Genomic DNA, 22500 nt, shown 5'->3' on the forward strand with positions numbered 1-22500 from the left:
CATCCCCAGCACTTCCTGTCTTTGATCTCCCCATTTGATTTATGCCTCTGCAAGAAAAGGTTGGGGTGGTGGAGGGGTACATAAGGAGTTCGAAGGGGACGAAGACGCTCTATGAGAAAATAGCTAAATTGTGGAGCTCCTGTTGATCAGGAAGTCTTGCAGCATTAAGACCTTTTCCCTGTGTGTCATGGGACCAGCTCAATTACCAGTCAGCGTGGCTATCTCTTTAATAGCCTGATAAGGCAATAATCCAAAATGCACACAGTTTTAATGACTTTCTGTCTAATTAAGGACTGTTTTATAAAAGACAGACCCATCAGAGGCCTTCCCATTGTCCAGAATCCTATTGTTGGAAATATCAGCGTGACCAGTTAAGAACTAGTAAATGGCTATTAAAAAGTATTTTTTATATATATATATATATATATATATATAGACTTACTGCGCATAAATCATCAAGTAATCCATCTACGATAAAACGTTTCAATGTCAAAGAGGTCAGAAGGAAGTAGAGGAGAGAAATCTTCTTTGACTCAGTTCTCACACTGGATTTAAATCTTTCTAGATGGTAATGTAGATTTTGACTTTGTCTTCAAATGTTTGTTTTTTTAAATCTCAGTTTAGTATTACACCAAAATCTGTATATAAAATTCACTTCTATGAAGATTTGGGTGTTGAAACGGAAATCCCAGGACTACATGTCAGCTGTCTGTCTCCTGTAAAGTGTTGGTTAGTCTTTAGCCCCATCTTGTGTTGGGCTGTAATCCTACGGTATGTTCAGTCAAAATGATTTATAATTTGACTTCTGTCCCAATCATAACTCTGTATTTTATAAATACAATTAACAAACTTTAAGATGTTTTTAGTCAATTATATAACTTTAAGAAGAAATTATAATCAGTTGCATAAACAGTTGCACTGATTTTCTACCTTTTATAATTTTACATTTAGAAATAAGTATCATTTATATCATTTGAAGAAAATGCAAGTAAAGGTTATTCGGTGAATATGCAGGAACTGAATATAACCAAGCAAATTTCTTCTAGACTGAAACTTAATTCCACAGCTACCTTCTTTATTTACTCAGTGCTTGAATTTAACATTTTCTTTATATTTGTGACAAACATACAGAATATTCGGTTTTGGAATTATTGGAATATTGCAGAATATATTCATATTTTAGTTTCCATAATTTGGTCAAACATCATGGTTACATTTAAAAAAAATAATGTATTTAGAGTAGAATATCAACATCTCTAATGTTGCTTGGGTGCTTGCTTTGCTTTAGTAACAGACAAAAACATCTACTGTACAGTTCAGCTGAAGTCACTGAATGATGCAAGAAATTATGCTTGTAAATTATCATGTACCATTTTCTTTTTCTTTACTTCCTCTCAGAGAACCACTTAGGTCAAGAGATGACACAGAAATATGTTTTTAAAACTTGCTCTCTGTTACATCAGACAATTCATTTTTGAGGTTTCATATAGGAGAGAAAATGATCTTTCTGTATATGCATAAAGTACACTGAAAGACAGACTGAAAGAAACTTTGGGTGAGAATAAAGGTTACAATTCATATGTTCAACAACAAAATTGTGATGTTTGTCTTCATATCAGATGGTTTACGCAGTCATAAGGTCAGTCGGTCATTACACTTCTCTCCTTCAGGCCAAATTTCTGACAAAAATGATTTTTTCTCCCCCATAAATACTTGCCCAAAATAGATGTGGTGGACTTTATCAAACACGACAAATACATAAATACCCTTCTAAGTCCTTTGAATCACTGTGACCCATGTCATCCAGTGATATACTTGTCAGTCTACGTGTCATTCTTCATTGTGGACCGTTTTCAACTGGTCAAAGAGGGAGGTGTGTGGTAACCGGCTGTGACAACACTGTGTGAGAAAGACCACAGGTGCATACTTGGCTTTTGTCACAGGGGAAAGAACAGCCACACTTTTCCACACCAGCAAAGGTCAAATTGAAGTATAAAAGAAGGGGAGAAGCACTCATTCCTTGTAAAACTGTTCTGACACACTGCAGACATGCTTAGGTTTCTGGTGTTGACAAGTCTCGCAGCTGTTGGTAAGAAAATGACAGCACATGCTGTGCTGTATAACCATTCATTATTGATCTCTTTCTGTCAGTCACTAATTTTTTGTTTAGTCAACACATAGGAACTCCAGATAATCTGCACTACCAGTACACTCTCGCTGCTCTCATTTCTTGTTTCCTCTTTCTGTAGGTGGAAAGGAAATATTATGAGTCTTCTGGGAAACCATGTATAAATCGTGCCCCTTGTTTTTATGTTTTTAACCAGCGCTGGCTGAGCTGGAGCCCCAGCCCAGGTACCTGGAGGACAGCTTTCAAAGGGTAGTGGGAGGTGAGGAGGCCAGACCCAACTCCTGGCCCTGGCAGGTATACACAAAATTCACTGATTTGGCAGAAAATGAAATTACATTTAGGAACTTAACAATACAGAGCAACCATATCAGATTAATGAATTACACTTAGTAATGTTTTTACACATACAAAGCTCTGGTCTGTTTTCTTCCCCCTTAGATCTCTCTTCAGTACAGATCTGGCAGCAACTACTATCACACATGCGGAGGAACCCTGATTGAAAAAGGCTGGGTTATGACAGCTGCTCACTGTGTGGACAGGTAACATAATGATTAACTAGAGTATAGACTCAGTATTCTTTGGCTGCGTGAGTGTGAGGTGTATTTGTGCCCATTGTTTGATTATTTTGTCTTGAATATCCATAGCCCACTCTTATCACAATACCGAGGTATGATTTATTTCAGCATTTCTAAATGTCACCAGCATGAGGAAACTTCACAGCCTCATTTATAACTGTCACATACCCAGGGAATTCATTTATTTGATTAGTCTCCAAAGTAATAAAAAAATAAACAAAACCAGGAGTCATTTAATGGCGTATTGTGGTATTTACTTTTTACATCTGTTTACTGCTATAAGAACTCATAAGGCTATACTGACTTGAAATTAGTCATTTGAGTCACAACTACATCTAATCGATTGTGCAATATCGTGTTTCTCTTTGCTTCTTTTTTTGAAATACTGCAGCAACAGGACGTGGCGTGTCATTCTCGGTGAACATGACCTCAACAAACCCAGTGGCAGCGAGCAGATCATGAGCGTCAGCCGTGTTTACATCCATCCCAGATGGGACCCTGCCAGAGTGTCTGCTGGGTGAGGATTGCATTGTCTTACATTTATAAGTTCTTAAGGATCTTCAACACGCATGTTTGATAAACTTCTTTATATAAGTAAGTTATAATGTTTTGAAGGGAATCCATTTACCTCATCTCTCAAATATCTTTGGGCAAACCTGTATGTTCTAAGCTGGTATGGGGTAAGAATGTCACCTTAGGGAAATGCTGGTCTAACACAAACAAAATGTCCACCCCAGGAGTGTAGTATCTTACAAAGTTATTTTTGGTTCCTCCTGTTTGATCTATGGATCTCCACCTCAGGTATGACATTGCCCTGCTGCGTTTGTCCTCTGACGCCACCCTGAACTCCTATGTCCAGCTGGGCTCTCTGCCTCCCTCCGGCCAGATTCTGCCCCATAACAACCTCTGCTACATCACCGGATGGGGACGCACTTCCAGTGAGTTGATTGCATGATCCCTCTGGGCACCCGTCAGTTGCCATGCTGGGTCTTTTCTGTAAAGCTCAATGTATCTTACATTGCCAATTTCACCTTGTCCAGCTGGTGGCAGCCTGTCCGCCCAGCTGAAGCAGGCCTACCTTCCTCTGGTCGACTACGAGACCTGCTCCAGCTCCAGCTGGTGGGGCAGCACTGTCAAGACCACCATGGTGTGTGGTGGTGGTGGTGCTGAGGCCGGATGCAATGTAAGTCTCCTCCTGCATGAAAAAGAAATTAGGAAAAGTTGCACGCTCAGTAACTAAAACTATATTACTATAAAGTCTTATTATAGAAGGCTTATTTGACTTGGACTTTGATAAGCTTTATTATTGGTATGCCAATGAAGTAGTGGAATGATTGTGAAGCACGTTGAGTAGTCGAAAGACTAGAAAGGTGCTATACAAGTACAGTCCATTTACCATTAAGATACATTAGTGAAAGAACATTAAAAAACAGAAAGGAGAAAAAATAATCCTGCAAAATGTAACCATCTAATAAAAGAACTCTACTATGTTTGTTTTTATTTATATCTATCTATCTATCTATCTATCTATCTATCTATCTATCTATCTATCTATCTATCTATCTATCTCCACCACTGAATCATTGTGTCCACAATACTGAAGAATCTCGTCCTTCTCAGGGTGACTCTGGAGGCCCTCTGAACTGCCTTGTTAATGGAAAATACTACGTCCATGGTATTGCCAGCTTTGTGTCTGGGCTGGGTTGTAACGCTCTCAAGAAGCCCACCGTCTTCACCCGTGTCTCCGCCTACATTGAATGGATGGACTCAGTCAGTATTAGGGATATGTATATCTATTAAATGCAAAATAATAAGCTATAAAAAAATCATCAGTAATGCTGGTTTAGGTATGTGTTTTATGGAATTCAAGTTGCATATGATATGTAATCATTATTTGCTTCTTGTCTTTTCCAGATCATGGTGTAAACAGAAGACTGTCTACTGTCCTTCCTGACTTGTCTGGTCTCATTCTACAAAAAAATAAACCTAATTAAACTTCGAGTGATGACAAATTTTTTTTATCAGAAAGTTTATGCAACCAGTAATGTATGTCATTACGAAGGTTACATTTCTTTTGCGTCAAACGATCCTCCTACACTGCAATAAAACGTGTATAAAAAACACTTAAAAATGATCATTTCATGGATATATTTTATGTAACATACAACTATTTAAATTAAAGTGTGACCACAGGCTGTGAAAATAAATATTCAGCACTACAAAACAGATGGGATATTCTTAGAAACACTTTTTGTTTCAGTAAATCCAGTGTGATGTGGCAACACGCTGTCACACACTATCACAAAAGTGTGGGACGGACCACAGGTGCCTTTCTGACCACTGCCAAGCTCAGCAGAGAGTCCACATCAAATGAAGGTCAGCTCAGGGTATAAAAGAATGAGATGTGCATTTAGAAATGTCGAGACGCTGCAGACATGCTCGTGTTTCTGCTGTTCACCACTCTCACAGCCACAGGTAAGAAATATCAAGGCTGTACTGTAAATAATCTACTTCTACAATTAACACAAGGGGAAACATGTTTAAATAGTGTTTTGATGAGTTTCCTCTGTGCCTCAGTGCTGGCTGAGTTGAAGCTTCAGTCCAGCGACTCAGAGAGCAGCACTGCAGGAAGAGTTGTAGGAGGTGAAGAGGTGCCTCATCACACCTCCTGGCCTTGGCAGGTACAGTATCACATAGCCAGAGAGAACATGTAAATTATTATTATTATTATTTTTTTAAAAGTGCTTGTGTAAGTGCAAGTTCCTGTCTTTGCCATAAGGTACATAGTACTGTTGATGAAACCAAAAATGGATGAAAATGGGCAACTCTGCCATGTACGGTAACAGATGTTTTTTTAAAGCTGTTTACATTTCTGATAACAGCCTTTCTTGTGTTATCTCCGGGAGAACGATGCTACAAAATAGTTCTTAAAAAGGAATAGTTTGGCATTTTGGGAAATACACTTATTCGCTTTCTTGCTGAGAGTTAGAAGAGCAGTCTGTCCATTAAATATGAAGTTACAGCCAGCAGCCAGTTAGCTTAGCTTAGCACAAGGATTAAAAACAGGGTAAACAGTTCACCTAACGCTGTCCGAAAGTAACAAAAGCTATGTTATCGTTGTCCCACTTGGGTTTTTGAATGGATAAAAAAAAACAAGGCGATATATATAATGAGATATAACGTGTTAATTAGTAAGCTTTGGAGGTGCTGTTAAGTGAATTTTTTTATCAGATAGAACCATACTGGCTGTTTCCAGTCTTTATGCTAAGATAAGCTAACTGGCTGCTGGCTGTAGCCTCATATTCAGCATACACACATGAGTGGTATTGATCTTCTCATTTAACTCTTTCCAAGATATTTCTTAACTACTATTTACCAAAAAAGTGTTTACGCTTCTGTAAATGCATCTGTTACAAAAAAGTTTTAAATTAACAAATCTACACATACTTATCAACTGCTTCAACGTAAAGATACTTTACTCTTTTTAAGGTTGGAAGAAAATCTGACTTTTTCTTGATAAGAATATTTTGTGAATCCTGCTCCAGGTCTCTCTCCAGTACTTCTCTGACGGCTCCTATCACCATTTCTGTGGAGGAACGCTTATCAGGAGAGGATGGGTCATGACTGCTGCTCACTGTGTGTACAGGTAACAGATACAATTTGGTATTATAAACCTTCTATTAATCTAATCTGATATACTGCATAGTAACTGTTATATTCCCACACATATATATATTTTTTGAGATTCTGGTTTTCTTATTACACACCACTTGCACAAAGATGTTTTCCGTTCCCTTTCCTTGTCTTTCACCTCTCTTATGTTTAACTGTGGAAACAAATAAACTAACCCAAGCTAAAACAGTTCCAGCTCTTTGCGTGTGGTCCTTGGTGATCTTATCCTGCACCACAGCCATGGAACGGAGCAATTCAAGAGTGTCATAAATGTTCATATCCATCCCGAATGGAACAATGACAGCATCTCCTCTGGGTGGGTCTATCTGTTATTGCACTCTAATATCTGTCCAGTTCTCAAAGACTACAGTAAAACATTGTGGGTAAACATTTCGTATTTTCTTTAACATCTTAGTTTCACAGAAGTTTAGCCTTACTTTCACAATGTTTGCATTAGAGTTAATGGATTGATGGCTACGATAAGGTTAACTGCCTTTGAATGAATTATGACTGTATGATGTCTTGTATGTGCGCTATTATTTAAAAGTCACTAACATATTTTCATTTCAGTAGGACCATTTTGTGTTGTGATTAAATGATATACGTCCACTGGGAGAATTTCAAACTGTCCCATTCTTTGACCTTTAGTAATGACATCGCCCTGTTGCAGCTGTCTTCTGAGGCCTCATTGAACGCTTACGTGGGGCTGGCTTCGCTGCCTCCTTTTGGCGAGATCCTGCCCCATAACTACCCCTGCTACCTCACTGGATATGGACGCACCTCCAGTCAGTCAGATGCAACTCCTCACACTCATAATTCTAACTGTAAAGTATGCAGTGTCTCAGTATTTTACACATGCAGTCATCTCAGTCTCACTGTACATGTTTGTCTACCTTCAGCTGGTGGAGCGATGCCTACCAGAATGAGGCAGGTCTACCTTCCTACTGTCGACCACGAGACCTGCACCAGCTCCGGCTGGTGGGGCAGCACCGTCAAGACCACCATGATCTGTGCTGGAGGAGGTGCTCAGTCAGGATGCAACGTGAGTCTGCTGATGTGAGGAATATGAAAATACTACAAATAGAGTGAAGAATAGATTGCTAAAACTCAAATCAAACCAAGCACACTTCTGATTACACTTGCTGAATAATAGTAGAAACAATCCCCTTATGTTGTTTAGCTAAACAAATCTGACCAAAGTTTTCCAAACCTTAAATTAATCCCGTGATCAACTGTGGGCGAATCCAAACGCATCACATCAGCATATCATTTTATCCCTGTAGCACACCTGATAATACATAAACAGATATTACTGATACTCAGTTAGATGTTTGTTGCTCTACCTTTACAAGTATTGTATAACATTTTATGTGTAGTGGTGTAGTTGTAATTGTTGCTTTTTAGCGTGGCAGCTATCGATTATTTTAGTAATCGAGTATTCTACCGATTATTCCATTGATTAATCGGATAAGAAACACTTTCGCTTTATTTAAGAGCTATAGTAAATATGCAAAAGAGAAAATAAGACAGGTCTCTTAAAATGAACATTAACCAATTAGATGTTCATTTTAAGAGATGTGTCTTATTTTCTCTTTCTCCTTTTTAGAAAAATCTACATTTTTATTGCTTAAATTGCATACAATAATATTATCTGTCAAAACTAAACCCATTTAGTGCATTTAAATGCCATATTACATTCTGGGTTTTAAAGAAAACATGTTCTGAAAATCAAAAACAAACACCTTTTGCTTAAAAAAAAAAAAGGTACACATTATCGCTCAAAAGTTTGGCGTCACCTGTTGTATGTATGCTTTTCTTAGCTAGCTCCTAGCTAACTTAGGGACATCATAACTAGCCACCACAATGATTTACATTGTTAACTAGCCATTACATATAGCCATAATTAAGGTAGCCTACATTATTTACTCGCCTTCATATACCTTGCGTAGACTGGATGCTTTCTGCTGAGATGCTGAAGCATAGACGTTGTGCTATTGTGGTAGGCTAGTTCAGTTTTACAACAGACACACTGTACAGAGTTTTCCTGGACACTTTCTGTCACTTTCTCTGGCCTGTCTCTTCTCCGCGCCCCTCGCTTTTTTTTACTCTTCCTCCTTTTTGTAATCTGCGCTGACAAATCACACCAAAGACGCCCTGAATGTCTCTGATCACACACACAGCGCAAGTGCATTGTGCGACAGTTATAGTCATCTATGTGAAACACAGTGTGCTGTATATGGTTATATGGATTAAAAGAAGCTTCGATTCAAATTATTTGCATCGATGATTTTTAGTAATCGAGTTACTCGAGGAATCGTTTCAGCCCTATTGCTTTTTTAATATTTTTGATATTTTTGACATGTGAGTTAACCCCTTTTTTATGGATTCGAGTATGACAAGAAGTTTATTATTATTATTTCAAAATAATTTAGAAACTGCATCAGAATTGATCAAATTGGAATAAGTGATTATTAACAAACCCCTTTACAGATTTATAGAAGCCCTTTGAGCCATTTTATAGTTTTTTGTAAAGTGTTTTTAATGTTTCTTTTTTAACCATTGTTAAAGTACACCCATCCCCATCATTATCAGTGTGAGTCACAAAATGAGGCTGCAAAAGAGCCACCCCCGCACCACCCCACCCCTCGCTCGTTACAACAGCTATAAGTAAAGCATGCTCTATTTATGGCTATGTTTCTGTGTACATTTAACCAGCGGTTCTTTGTTTCATCCTAGGGTGACTTTGGTGGCCCTCTTAGCTGCAGAGTTAACAACAGTTGGTATGTCCATGGGATAGCCAGCTTTGTGTCCGGTATGGGCTGCAACGCGCCCCAGAAGCCCACTGTCTTCACCCGCGTCTCCGCCTACATCGCATGGATGAACTCGGTCAGAAAAACAAGAGGAGAAAACAAAAAAATACAGGACATAAAGACTCACTCGTTATATAAATTAAATTACTTTTAACAGCAAGTTCTTTTAAAAACACTGTAGTTCGCCAAGTCAAATAATTTGAAGTTAATGTCCAGTTGATGATATACTGAATTTATGTAATTTTCTTCTTCCAGGTCATGAACAATCCTTGAAATGGATCAATTCTTTGCTACAGAAACTACTCTGAACTGAGCGTGTTTTTCATCTGCAACTAATTGTGCTGGTCAAATATTCTACAAATAAAAAAGAACTTGTTCAAAATCTATATTTGTGTTTTTGAACAATTTTAACTGCCTGATGTCCTGCATTTCTAAGTTCTGACTGCTTTTGAAGTCACCTTTTAATATTTCTCTGGCAACAACATTTCACATTATGACACTGATGAGTAGAAATTCAGATAAACACCTTTCAAACCATTTTCTTATCAGGCCTCCTAAAACTTCACATTCGCCATTTTCCCGTTCAGTGCAGCATGTGAGCATTATCAGCACTCTGTGACAGAAATGGGACAAATACACAGACGAGCAGACTGTGCACTGAGGGGCCGAACCAGGGACACGAGGATACACTTTTTTTTGACATAATGCAAATGTGATCTGATTCTGAGTCCTGACAGCCAGCAGTCCTGAGTAAAAGCTGACATTCATTTTGCAGTATTTTGTCTTTTGGTTGGCCTGTCCTTTAGTATTATTCCTGTTATTTTTCAAATTAAACTTTTGTTCTCTTTTTGCTCCCATTAGACGTTGGTCAGATAAAATTGGTCTGAATGGTGTTAATGATAATAAACAGAAGGTTTGTGCTACCCTATGTATTGCCTCTCTGGTAGTTCTGTGACATTTTAGAAGGGAATGGCTGCAGAGAGCACTAAGGCACTAATGATAAGTCTATAGGCAGACTTATCATGCATCTAATGCATGATAAGTCTGCCTATAGTGGGAACTGCACACAGTTGCTTATGTGTGCAGTTACAGTTTATATCCTGTGACAGGTTCGCCATGAGCCCAGCAATCCCCCTTTTCTTCAGAATTCTACTTCCCACACCCTTTAATGTAAAATCTGATAAATGTTAGTGAACGTTGCAAGCTTATTTTATTTAATGTTTCATTTTGACCATGAAACAATGGAGTATTTTCCATAAATAAGTTAAAAGCAGGGGCTATGGGGAGGTTATAGTAGCCATGATTTATGTGGATGTATTAGTTACAGCCTCCCAGCTATACGTTTATTACTATAGGATTGCTGTAATGGATGTTTCTAGCAAGATTCCTTAAAGTTGAAATAAAGAAATCTCACACTACAATGTGCTATACTAAATGGACACTCTGGACAAATATATTACTCTCAGGTTTAGTAATAGAGTATTAATATTGCTTCTGTTGCCTAAAACAAAAGTTCCCAGAATCATGGTTTTATATATATTTGTTAATAAAAAAAAAACATGTATCCTTATATCTTGAAATTAAGAGAATTGTGATTTTAGCAACTGATGCCTGAGCAACTACACATCAAACACAATTGTCTCGTGCTGCTGCAGCACAGGTCATGGTTTACAGGGACTGGTACACTACCAACACTGAACACGGAGTTATAATATCACCTCCAGTGGGCCTCATGAATACTTAACAAAAGGTGGAATACTGTTCTGTAGCCTTAGAGTTGTTACCATAATCTTAAAACACTGATCTTAATCTATATTAAATCAACAACTTGCAATTTGTAACACATCATAATCTCATTACAGTGCCTCCTCTCTACATGTTCCCCTCTACCTTCTGCACAGCTGGAACTCAGCTGTCAACCAACTGAAACAGCCTCTTGCTGACTTTAGAGCAGCTTTGACCAGAATGTGAATTTCTGTGCTTGATGAGACACCCTTTTTTCATGGCTGATGAATCTGTGGCCCTTTCAAAGCATGATGTTGATCTGTACGTGACATACTGTATGTGCTTCAGAACCTGATCCTCTCATATAGCACATTTTCTACACATTACACTTAAATGTTTAGCATCTACCACAGAACAGTCAGCTGTTTTTAAACTTAAATCTGCAGCATTATTTAGTCCCTGCTGATATTCAAGTCAAACATTTAGCAAAATCAATTCATGAAATGATATGTAAAATCCATGTCAAGGTGACAGCAGCCATACACGTATTCATCTTACAGAAGAAGATCAATATAAGCATTGGTTACATGTTAAAAATGTTTATTGATGATGCTAAATACCCTAACCTACTTGCACTTGTCATACTGTTTGAAACTATTACTGAGGTGGTTTATGTTTCTAGCCACTCCAGCTAGTGAAAAATGCACAGTCTACTCAAACATGAATATATATTGAAATACATTTTCAGGCAATTAAAGTGGTCTACGCAACTGAAATGCCTAATCACACTCAGAGACTGTGGGGATAATCTTCCTTGCAGTACTACATCATTATGTATTAAAAAAAAAAGTTTTTTCTCTGACCAACCCTAGTTGTTGATAACCTCCAGTTGGCTACACACTGACTGTGCAAGATAAAAGGCATCTGAAGATGGGTTTTAACTGCAAGGGGTGCACTCGCAGAAAATGTCAGAATGTGTGTGGGTGTGTGCACACTGTAGTTTAGGTTTAGTAGTGAAAACCAGAAAGAAATCAACAGTATAGGACAATCTCATACTGGACAGCAGTGGCCAATACAAGTGAAAAATGGATGAAATGGATTCAGTCGCTCAGTCAGCTATTCCACATATGAATGTGCTGGTATTAAACAAGTCACACACACACACACACACACACACACACTATCAGTAGAAAGGGCCCTGAGGATATAAAAGAGTAGTGGGCAGAAGTCTCCAGTGCAGAAAGTTTCAGGAGACTGCAGACATACTGTAGACAGATTTCTTGTGTTGACCTCTCTCACAGCCCTCGGTAAGAACTACCTGATTCTGCACACACAAGTGACTCCCAACACACTTGAATACTTGATGTCTGACTGCAATGCTTCCTGTGTCTCTGCTTTGCTCAGTGCTGGCTGAGCTGGAGCCCCAGCCCAGGTACCTGGAGGATGACAATACTCAGGAGAGAGTTGTGGGAGGTGAGATGGCCAGACCCAACTCCTGGCCCTGGCAGGTACTGTATGCTTTGCTTGACTCTACAACAGTGGTGGAAGAAGTGCTCAGATCCTTTACTTAAGTAAAAGTAGCAATACTACAAAAGTTAAAATACTCGTAAAAGTCCTGCATTGAAAATTCTACTTGGGTAAAAGTAAATAAGTATTACCAACAAAATGTACTTTAAAGTATCAAAAAGTAAAATTATGCAGAATGGCCTCTTTCAGGTCCTTAAAGAAGATATAGTTTTTAATCTTATGCGCACAAGTTATCATCTTGTGCAACAACATAAAACGATTTTTCAGGACTTCAGGGAGTTTCCTGTTAGTTTTGTTGTAGGACAAGTTACAACTTATTTGCATTATTATTAATAATTATTGTTATTAGCAGGGAGGGAAAGAGTAGACTATTAGAATATTTTAATCAAGTAAAAGTATGGTTACTTTAAATAGATTTTACCCAAGTACATGTAAAATCACTTAATCTACTTATTACTAAGTAGGTCAGTTCAAAAGTACTGAGTAAACTTACTGCGTTATATTTTCAAGAAAGAAAAAATGGGGGAGATTAAGAAAAAACTGCACTTTGCAGTCTGTGCATACAACTAATTAACAAATATACATCCACCTTCCACAGTGTAGCCTAACTATAATTAACCAGGAAACAGGACAAAACTCAGACAAGTAAACAAAAATGGACGACAATAAATAAAAACAACTGTGGACTCCATAAATTAAATAACCTGCCACTTCTTGTAGAATTAACAGTAGAAGAAGACATCAGCAAGGCAGACCTTACTGAGCTGTATAAAAAATAAAATCTCCACAGCGGCTACAGCCACAAACACATATTATAGCCAAAAGAGAGCTGCACAGTTTTTGCACAACACGTAGTGCACGCGCGCGCACACACCGTGCTACGTTGCCTAGTAACTCTCTCCTCTGGAGAGAGTAACAATCATCACAATGAGTTTGTTCTTCACCTGTCTGAGTGACACTCTGTGAGCCAAGTCCTCCACAGTCTGCTCAGGTCCAACTTCTCAGCTCGTTCATTCTCAAAGCAAAATATAACCAGCCTCGCACATCTCACTGAAGGTAAAAGTTCCTAAGTGAACGCAGAAGTCACCGCTGGAGGATCCACCATGAGCATGTTAACATTTAGCATGTTAGCCAGACACAGCGCGCACCTGTAGGTCACGCAACATCGTGGGTGTGTTTGATTTGCTTCACGTATCATGCTCGCCGGGTGGTGCATTAAACCAGTGATTAATTAATCTGCTGTAGCTGCTGATTTGTACTTGTTTTAATACTAAAAAAAGTACAAGTAACCCACACACACAAAAAACGACTTTGTTACAGTAAGGAGAGTAAATTCGTTACTTCCATCCCTGCTTATTAGTACATGGAGACCTCATGTAAATCCCAGCATAGTTTTGCACAAGTCCAACATGAACATGTCTATTCAGCCACATAACTGAAAACACCTGTGTGGGTATGCAAGGCCTTTAATCTATAATAATGCACCATATTTTATAAGCTGACCATTTGTTTTGTATGTAAAATCAAAGTAGCCTAACTTGTAATAGTTGTTGGATAAATGTAGTGGAGTGGAAGTATAAAGTAGCATAATTAAAATTATATGCAAGTACAGTACTTTCTACCACATACAGCCACGTATGTCACATTTGTTGAAATCTTTAAAATGTTAAATAGGTCAGCGCAACATATACTCTGCATACACACATCCACAAAGTTCATCAGGTGTGTTTAAGACTGTACTTGTAATGCTTTTAAGCATCTTTCAGTGTTGGGGATGCTGCCAGGAAGCAAAGATGTGAATGGTTCATTGCAGTTGTAATTTGACTGGGAACGCTGTGGTATTTCAGCCATCTGTTTAAATCTAACTTTAACTGTCAAATAAAAGCTACAATTCCCCCCAAAAATATAGTTTCCATGTGAAATATTGATTTTCAACCGATATCCTTGGGATACTAGAGAGTACTAACTGCCAGATGGAATAAGTATGAGTGGAAGAGTGAAAATTTTCAGGTTTTGTACGTCCACAGTTCGAGGACTTGGCGTGTTGTTCTTGGAGATCACAACATCAACTACCACGAGGGCAAAGAGCAGAACATGAGCGTGAGCAGCGTCCACATCCATCCCAACTGGAACACCAACAACGTTGCCGGAGGGTTAGTGGCTATTGCTCATGTTTTGACCCACTTCTGCATAGAAAAATAACAGATACTGATACATGTACATCACATATTATAAAAAACAGAGTGCAAGAGTGCAAGTAATGAAAAATGTCCAAAGTCATATTTTTGGCATCTAATGTTTGATATTACAGCCACATTATGTGGATATGAGTTTATTTAAACATTTTATTGATAAAAAATATATATTTTATTATAAATATTTAATACATTCTAATTCTAGTTAATCTGCAACTATTTTGATAATCAATTTATTGCTTAAATAATTTTTCAAGCTAAATTGACAAACACAAAATTGTGGTCCCAGCTTCCTAGGTGAAGATTTGCTGTTTTTATCTTTAAAACATTGTACACAAAACATATTTGGGTTTTGAACCGTCAGAAGGTCAGACAAAACCAACCTTGGGCTTTAGGAAACTTTGATTAACCAAGCAATTATTTGATTAACCAAGCAATTATTTGATTAACCAAGCAAATACTTAATTGATAATGTAAATAATTTGTAAATAACATCACATTTCAAAGAGACAGTAGTGTATGATCCGGCTATTATAGGCTTTATCACAGTTGTATGATGTGTTTCTCCTGTCGTCCCCAGCTGGAGGTCAGTTGTCTGCCTTTCTGAAGCAGGCCTACCTGCCTGTTGTTGACTACAAGACCTGCTCCAGCTTCGGATGGTGGGGCAGCACTGTGAAGGACTCCATGGTCTGTGCTGGTGGTGGCAACGACTCTGGTTGCCAGGTGAGCCTATGAGGTCTTAGAAAGGACTGTGTATGCCCTCACATTTAGTATTTCTTAAAGAGTAGAGTTAAAAGAGTGCTCCACCAATTTAGCGTTGCTCTTGGTCTCCTATAATATTGTCAAACTCACGATGGACAGTTTAAAAAAGATTTCGTCTTTCCACTTATTCTTCTTCCTTGTCAAAACCTGGCACAGACATTACCTACATTGCTAGTAGCGGCTAATGTAGCCTTGAGTCGCTAGCCTCAAGCAGAGATGGGGAGCGGGCTACAGAGGTCTGATAACCTCACTTCTTTCTAACTCCACACCACTCGATTTTTAAAAACATTTTTGAAACTTGTCGTCTTCAGCTCCAACCGAAGCTGTGTCAAGTGACATCACTTGAGACAATTTATCAGACTTTGCACTGTTCCCTCTGGAGCCAAAAAGGCTTTATACAGCTTTTTTCACATATGCAGTATAACTCTACAAGACCTGTAAACAGACTTTGATATGTAAAATTGGTTCCGTTCCCCTTTAATTGATCCCAGAAAAGCAGAACATGGGGATGGCATTCCCTGGAGCTTGACAACTATTTCATTTACCACTTTCTAATAACCACCCTCTGTGGGTTATTAATGGTTAAACAATTATTTACCAAAGCTTTATAAATCAGTTATAAGCCATTAATAATAACTCTTGGGTTGCCATGTTGTGACTAACCCTGTTGACTGACTGGACTGTATGACCACTTACTTTGTGGAAAATAGCTGCAGAGGAGCTGGACCAAGATACATTTAATAACAACTTATTACGCATTTTTAAATGGATAACTAACATTTATAGCTGCATTATTACAAAATGGGAAGGATAAATACTGGCCTAAGTGATTTTTCTCAACCTGGCAACCAAGAATTTGTTCTTGTTAATGGCTTTTAACAGATCTATAAAGCATTGGAAACTGATTTATGAAACAGTCATGAAGCCATTAGTTATGACCTTTTATAAAGGGTGCCTGTTTCTTCCCAGCTCAGATTTTGAACCCAGTTTCTCCAGTTGTTTCCAATCTACAGTGTCACCCTGTGATTAGGACAGCAGGAATGATGTTGGGGTATGAGCAGACTGGGGGAAACACTGAAAAGAACTTGTCAGAATTCAGTCCCACCCCACCATGACAAAGTGAAATTGAACGGCTCCCCGTGAGCTGAGGGCTGACCCCTTCCTGTCAAGGAAGATATTTTGGAGGACACATGCTGGATTACTTGCTGCATCAGCAGGGGCATAAGTCAGTTACAATGATCCAGGCTAGTGCTCAAGCTGCACAAAGTGTCAAAGTCTTGAGACTTGTTCTGCACAAACTTGCTCGAGGCTTAGATTAGAAGGAGATATGAGAAGCAAGTGGGAACGAGTAAAGTGCCTTGGAAAATGGGGTATTTACTCCCAACTCTGCTAAAAGGTTATGGATTTTTGGCTCTTGAGGTTTGTCTGTGATGCTTTTTCTTTGAATCCCGGGTGACTCCGGCGGTCCCCTGAACTGCAGTTTTAATGGCAAGTGGGTGGTCCATGGTGTGACCAGCTTTGTGTCTACTTCTGGCTGCAACACCTACATGAAGCCCACCGTCTTCACCCGTGTCTCTGCCTACATCAGCTGGATGAACAGCGTCAGTATTAAACACTAACGCATATGAATCAGTATCAAATGTTTAAAAAATATTCAAACATAAAACAGTCCATGTAGGTTATGCATGATTTGATTTACAGTATACTGTACATGCAGTAATTGTAGGATTTTATAATCTTTTTCATACATTCATTCATCCTTACAAATACATGTCTATTTGTGGAGCATTTTTTTGGGATTCTTGAGCATAGTCAATCACACAATGATTCATTTGTCCTTGCTTTGCCAGATCATGGGTTGAGAGAAAGACGATCTCCGTGGAGACGAGCGAACACTCATTCATCTCAGTTTTTGCCCAACTCCATCAGAATAAAATGTCCTATAATGTGCATTTGACTTGCTTCATTTTTTTGTGTTGTATGTTGTGTTGGAGACAACAGGCATTGGTCATCCCATGATTTATAAAAGCAGAAGTAACTGGAGGTGAAGTGTAATTTAGGTGTAAAAGTGGTTCTGCTAAAATAAAGTACAGTTCATCTATTCAGACAGTTGTGTTAAAGAGTAATTTTTCATATTAGGGAATTTGTGTGAGATGACCTTCAGATACTAAATTGATTTAAAAACTAGTTATATAACAGTTATACTGTCACAAATAGGGATAATTACAAATACTGCTTTCAGTGAAGCGATGGACATTCTGTAAAACTGATTTTTAATGCGAAGGGTAAACAAAAAGATGTGATTAGACTGTCATAAATTTAGAGTTCCCAAGACTTCGAAATGAGCTGACTTCAAGTGATGAAAAGAGGCTCTAAAACAGTTAAGAAAAGCACATTACCATGTTAACAATTAAGTAGTTGTTCAATGTGGAAAAGGCTTGAAACAGAGTATAACATTAATAGTCAAAATACAACCCAATTCAAAGACAAAATTTAAGATGATTCTGTGTTAGGAAGAAATCTTAGAATGCCTTGCACGTATAATGTTAATTGCATAGAAATAATTCATAATAACACAAATGTGCTTATGAACATATGACAAAATAAACAATAAAAAACTAATAAGATGAGTTTCAGTATCTGCATACCCAGGTGTACAATAATAATCTTTGTTAATTCAATTATACTAGTGTGAATTAAGTTAAATTATTGAAAATCAGAAACAGTGCGCACACCTCCAGGTAATATTTCAGACTGCATGCAAATATACACACATAAAATTTCCTTAGAGAGTCATGTTCACATTAACATGTTTTACTCGTGCAGTCTATTTTTACGAGCGCACTCTTTCATATGCTTGATCCTGTTAAAGGGTCATGGGGGACTGGAGTCCATCCCTCTATCATTGGACTGTGAGAGGAGATCAGAGTCCCCGCAGGAAATTCACAGAAATGCAAACATAGAGACATACTGGTGCCACTCATAACTGAGCAAATTCTGAATACTATGCCACCTCTCAGATGGATGCCTTGTTCATAACAAAAAATATCCCTTTAAATATGTGAAACAGTTTGTCAAAGCATCTCCAAATCAAAACCCAGAAAATCCCTCGTTGCTGCCTGAAAAATGATTTTAAATCAATCTGAAGTTATAAAATATATCAACCTGCACCAGTCACAGAGGGAGGAAAGAGCTGTCAGAAAAGATGAACTGGATATCAGGTGAAAAACAAACAAAAAATATCAAAAGGAAGCACAATATTTCTTTACACAAATACATAAACATACACTTAAGGAACAGAATAATAGAGACCCTATGAAATAAATATATATATATATATATATATATATATATATATATATATATATACTCCATCAGAATAAAATGTATGTATATATATATATATATATATATATATATATATATATATATATATATATATCTACGAGTGAGAGGAACATCCAAACTTGTTTTATGCTTGGAGGGAAATGTGAACCTCTGAAGTGTTACAAGTATTGTGGAAAAAGCTCAATAAAATTACTGGACTATCATTACTGATGTATTAACATGTAAGAAGCATTTTCATGATTAAACTGGTTTAGGTGGATGTATTTTTAAGTACTTTATATGCTGTTAAGTACTTCAATCTGTAGTAAAAGTAAAAGTAGCAGGAAATACTCAAGTAAAGAGTATTGGACCTCAAAATTGAGTAAATATTCTCACTTACTTTCCACAACTATCTACAATAAGAAAACAGAGAGAAGTGGGATATAGTGTTAGAGTGTGGTAGCTCTGACCTCACACTATATTTTGGATACAACATTTTCAAGGTAAATGTTTGTTTAAACTTGTTTATGTTTATTCTATGTGCGAAAAATTTTAACTTTTTTTTGCTATAATGTATACAGTACTTTAAAGGAAGCTCTAACTGTTGTCAAATGTTCTCTAAGTTCTACATTTTTCAACAACACAACACAATGGCTCGTTACATATTTAATAATCTCAGCACATCACTTTGAGATATCCAGTCCAGTTTGCGAAACTAATTACTGATTGTCACACGAGTTAATTAATTAACAACATTTTACCACTTTCTCAGCTGATAAACTGAACTAAATCAAAATGTTAATGTATCTGTAATATCTGTGTGAGGAGGTTATGTACTCTACTTTAATGAAAACAGTTCACTTGTAGGAGTAATTTCAACCCATTCATATTCTTCTGATGAAAAATGTTCACCTCTCAATTTAAGGGGTAAGCTGATGCGAATACAAATTCTGCCTAATATTCTCAGACATGATCTTACAGACTGTATTACCTTGATGCTGTTACAGTGAGTTTTGGTATCTTCTGTTTGGCTCATTGGTCTCCACAGCTTTGTCCAGTGAAGCCACTCTTAACTCCCACTGCAGCTGGGCTCCCTGCTAATTGACCACATCTTGTCCCCCAACAACTGAGCACACTTCCAGTTAGACTAACAAATCATCACTACTGTCAGGGTGGGAAATTAGTAGGAACTAGCAGACAAAACACAAATAAGATTTGGGCTGTGTGTTGGAAAATTTGCTGGTTGATTATCTGCCACTTTGGAAGATAATTGGCAAGTAGTTGGAGGTCTTCAATTCTGTCGGAAAACACAGCATTTTTGTAAAATCTTCATGTGAAAATAGTCAAAAATCTAATTACCAGCACGAAATGAGATGTCATGTTCACCATCTTAGTTTATATGGAGGGTTTTAAGGGCCGAAACTAAATATATAAATACATAAAGAATTATAGAATTAAATGCTTAAATAAATGAATGTAATTCAAATAAAGTATGTAATTATGTAATAAAATGCTTGAATAAATGAATATGTAAATAATTATATAATTTAATGCCTAATAAATATATGATATAATAAAATGCTTAAATGAATGAATTAATAATTATGTAATTTAATGTTTGTCACCATAAATAAATCACAATTAAAAGAGACATAGTTCATATCCTTTCTATATATATATATATTTACACATTTGTATATTTATTTATTCATTTGTATATTCATTTATTCACACATTTATTTATCTATTTATAATTTTCTTTATTTATTTATATATACTTTCATTTATCCATAATGTAATGTGCTGCAGCGAAATAAATAAATGTGTCAACTTCATCCATCAAAAATAAGGGGGCAGGATCTGCCTTGCGATTAGTGGTTGAACTTGAAACTACAGCTTTTGCCTAATTCAAGATGTCAGCACCCGGTGCGGATCTTAATGATATCTTGCGTGCTACAATGGTAGATATGTTGGCTGTAGCTGAACAGATGGAGGCAAATGCCAATTCCTATGCTTTTTTAGATCAGATTGAGGGCTTCACTTAACGAATTGGAATGATATTGACCCTGACTGACACAGAAATGAATGAAGCTGTATTCACGACCTGTGCAGAAATAGTACAGCATCTGAGACTGCAGGGTAATATGATGGAGGGCTGCAACAGCAACACTGGTTGACCTGGCCGACCTTCTTTTGACAGTGCAAACTCATAGCTTGATCAAAGATAGCTTTATCGAGTCTTCTGTTGGTCCAGCACCTGCCTTACACAGACTTTTGATGTGCGTGACTACTATGCTAGATTTAAACCTCACGGTGGTGCCAGAGGAAAGGCCAGAAGAACACCAAAGTCATTAGGATTCATCTTCTGGGGATCATGAATGTACAACATTTAATGGCAATCCATCAAATATTTCAGTCTGGTCCAAAGTGGTGGACCAACCGACCAACAGACCAACATTGCCATCCCTAGATACTTGTCGCTAGCATGGTTAAAAATATCAACACCAATCTTCAAAAACCAACTTGCTTAACAATGACTGAATGGCAGTACAGATTATATACTAAAACATGATTAAAACAATAACAAATGTCACTTAATTCATACCTACTCTCTGAGTTTGGCCTTTTTCCTTACTCCTGAGGTTGAAAAAATTTGGTAAAAAGCTTTTGGCGTTCAACTCCAGTCCATTAACGTCATCTTTCATTGTTCTGGTTTCATTAAACCTCCTAAATGCCAACAAGTTCAAATCATCCACAAACGTACACCTGGCTGCCATGGTGATAAAGAGGCCCAATATATTTTGTCCAGGAAAAGTACTGGATCCAGCACTGTCATTATTGTGGAAAGCAACTAAAATGTGTCTCCCATTCAGGCAGCACAGACCTTTTCCTTTAAAACATTCAACTTAACTATTTCAGTACAGGCCTTTTCCATGCAGGAGCGGTATTGGTCTAACAGACTAAAACAATTACATGTGAAATAAACACAATGTGTGAAGTCTGAAAGTCTGAAAGAAACTTTTCATCAATGTATTCTTATTAGCTGGTGGCATCTTGTCTGCCCAGCTGAAGCAGGACTTCCTGCCTGTTGCTGCAGTGGAGGAAGGTGGAGGATCTGTCAGGACCACCACAGTCTGTACAGGTGGCAGCAGTCACTCTGGATGTCAGGTCAATATCAGAAGCTCTTTTCTGCTCCGTAATGTTCTTTTCCTGCAGGGATCTAGAGCTGCTACTGCTACTGAGCTGCTACTGCTGCTACTGATGCTGTGGGTTTACTGGTTGAGATCACAGAAAGATATTTGATGGGGGCACAGTGCCATCTGGTGGAAGCTAGGAAACCTGAAGCACATGTGTACTGTGGCTGCAATCACTGTGTTTGCCTGCATCTCAGCCTATATCAGCTACATGAACCAGGTCAGTAAAGGGACCATCTGTCAACACTGATTAACTCTAAATCTATAAATAAAGAAGAGGGAAAGTCTGAGCTGGCCATGACTCAGCATACATACAAGTTTGATCCTTTGTAACCACAGCTGAATGTCTCATTACATTTTTTACTGTCTGTTTCCTAAAAAAATATAATTATGCAAAGCACACTCTTGTAATAATGGCATTTAAAGCAATCCAGTACCGATCACCTCCTGACAACACCAGAAATCTCCTGCTGCTTCTTCATCATGTATTCCTACATTCAGCTGATTTAGTACATGCTGCTTAATATCTTATTACAAATTGCTGACAGCATGAAACATTGACTACCCTAATAAAATCAAAACAAA

The 22500-nt window shown here is 37.7% G+C and overlaps 2 protein-coding genes and 1 pseudogene across 2 annotated transcripts; all 3 read left to right on the forward strand.

Annotated features, from left to right (window-relative positions):
- The first annotated feature begins 1930 nt into the window (after positions 1-1930).
- On the forward strand, positions 1931-4704 carry LOC122862789 (elastase-1-like). Its single transcript, XM_044168474.1, has 8 exons — positions 1931-2089; positions 2325-2422; positions 2567-2667; positions 3095-3220; positions 3505-3641; positions 3744-3886; positions 4324-4473; positions 4618-4704. The coding sequence occupies exons 1-8, from the start codon at positions 2050-2052 to the stop codon at positions 4627-4629; spliced, it is 807 nt and encodes a 268-aa protein (XP_044024409.1). The 5' UTR covers positions 1931-2049; the 3' UTR covers positions 4630-4704.
- Positions 4705-4851: 147 nt separating this feature from the next.
- Positions 4852-9571, forward strand: LOC122862780 (elastase-1-like). Its single transcript, XM_044168461.1, has 8 exons — positions 4852-5178; positions 5281-5384; positions 6249-6349; positions 6566-6691; positions 7024-7160; positions 7275-7417; positions 9112-9261; positions 9441-9571. Exons 1-8 carry the CDS (start codon positions 5139-5141, stop codon positions 9456-9458), a joined length of 819 nt encoding a protein of 272 aa, XP_044024396.1. The 5' UTR covers positions 4852-5138; the 3' UTR covers positions 9459-9571.
- A 2715-nt stretch (positions 9572-12286) lies between these two features.
- On the forward strand, positions 12287-17346 carry LOC122887516 (annotated as a pseudogene).
- Positions 17347-22500: the final 5154 nt, after the last annotated feature.

The sequence above is a fragment of the Siniperca chuatsi genome, linkage group LG2, assembly GCF_020085105.1.
Source record: "Siniperca chuatsi isolate FFG_IHB_CAS linkage group LG2, ASM2008510v1, whole genome shotgun sequence".
NCBI classification, from domain to species: Eukaryota; Metazoa; Chordata; class Actinopteri; order Centrarchiformes; family Sinipercidae; genus Siniperca; species Siniperca chuatsi.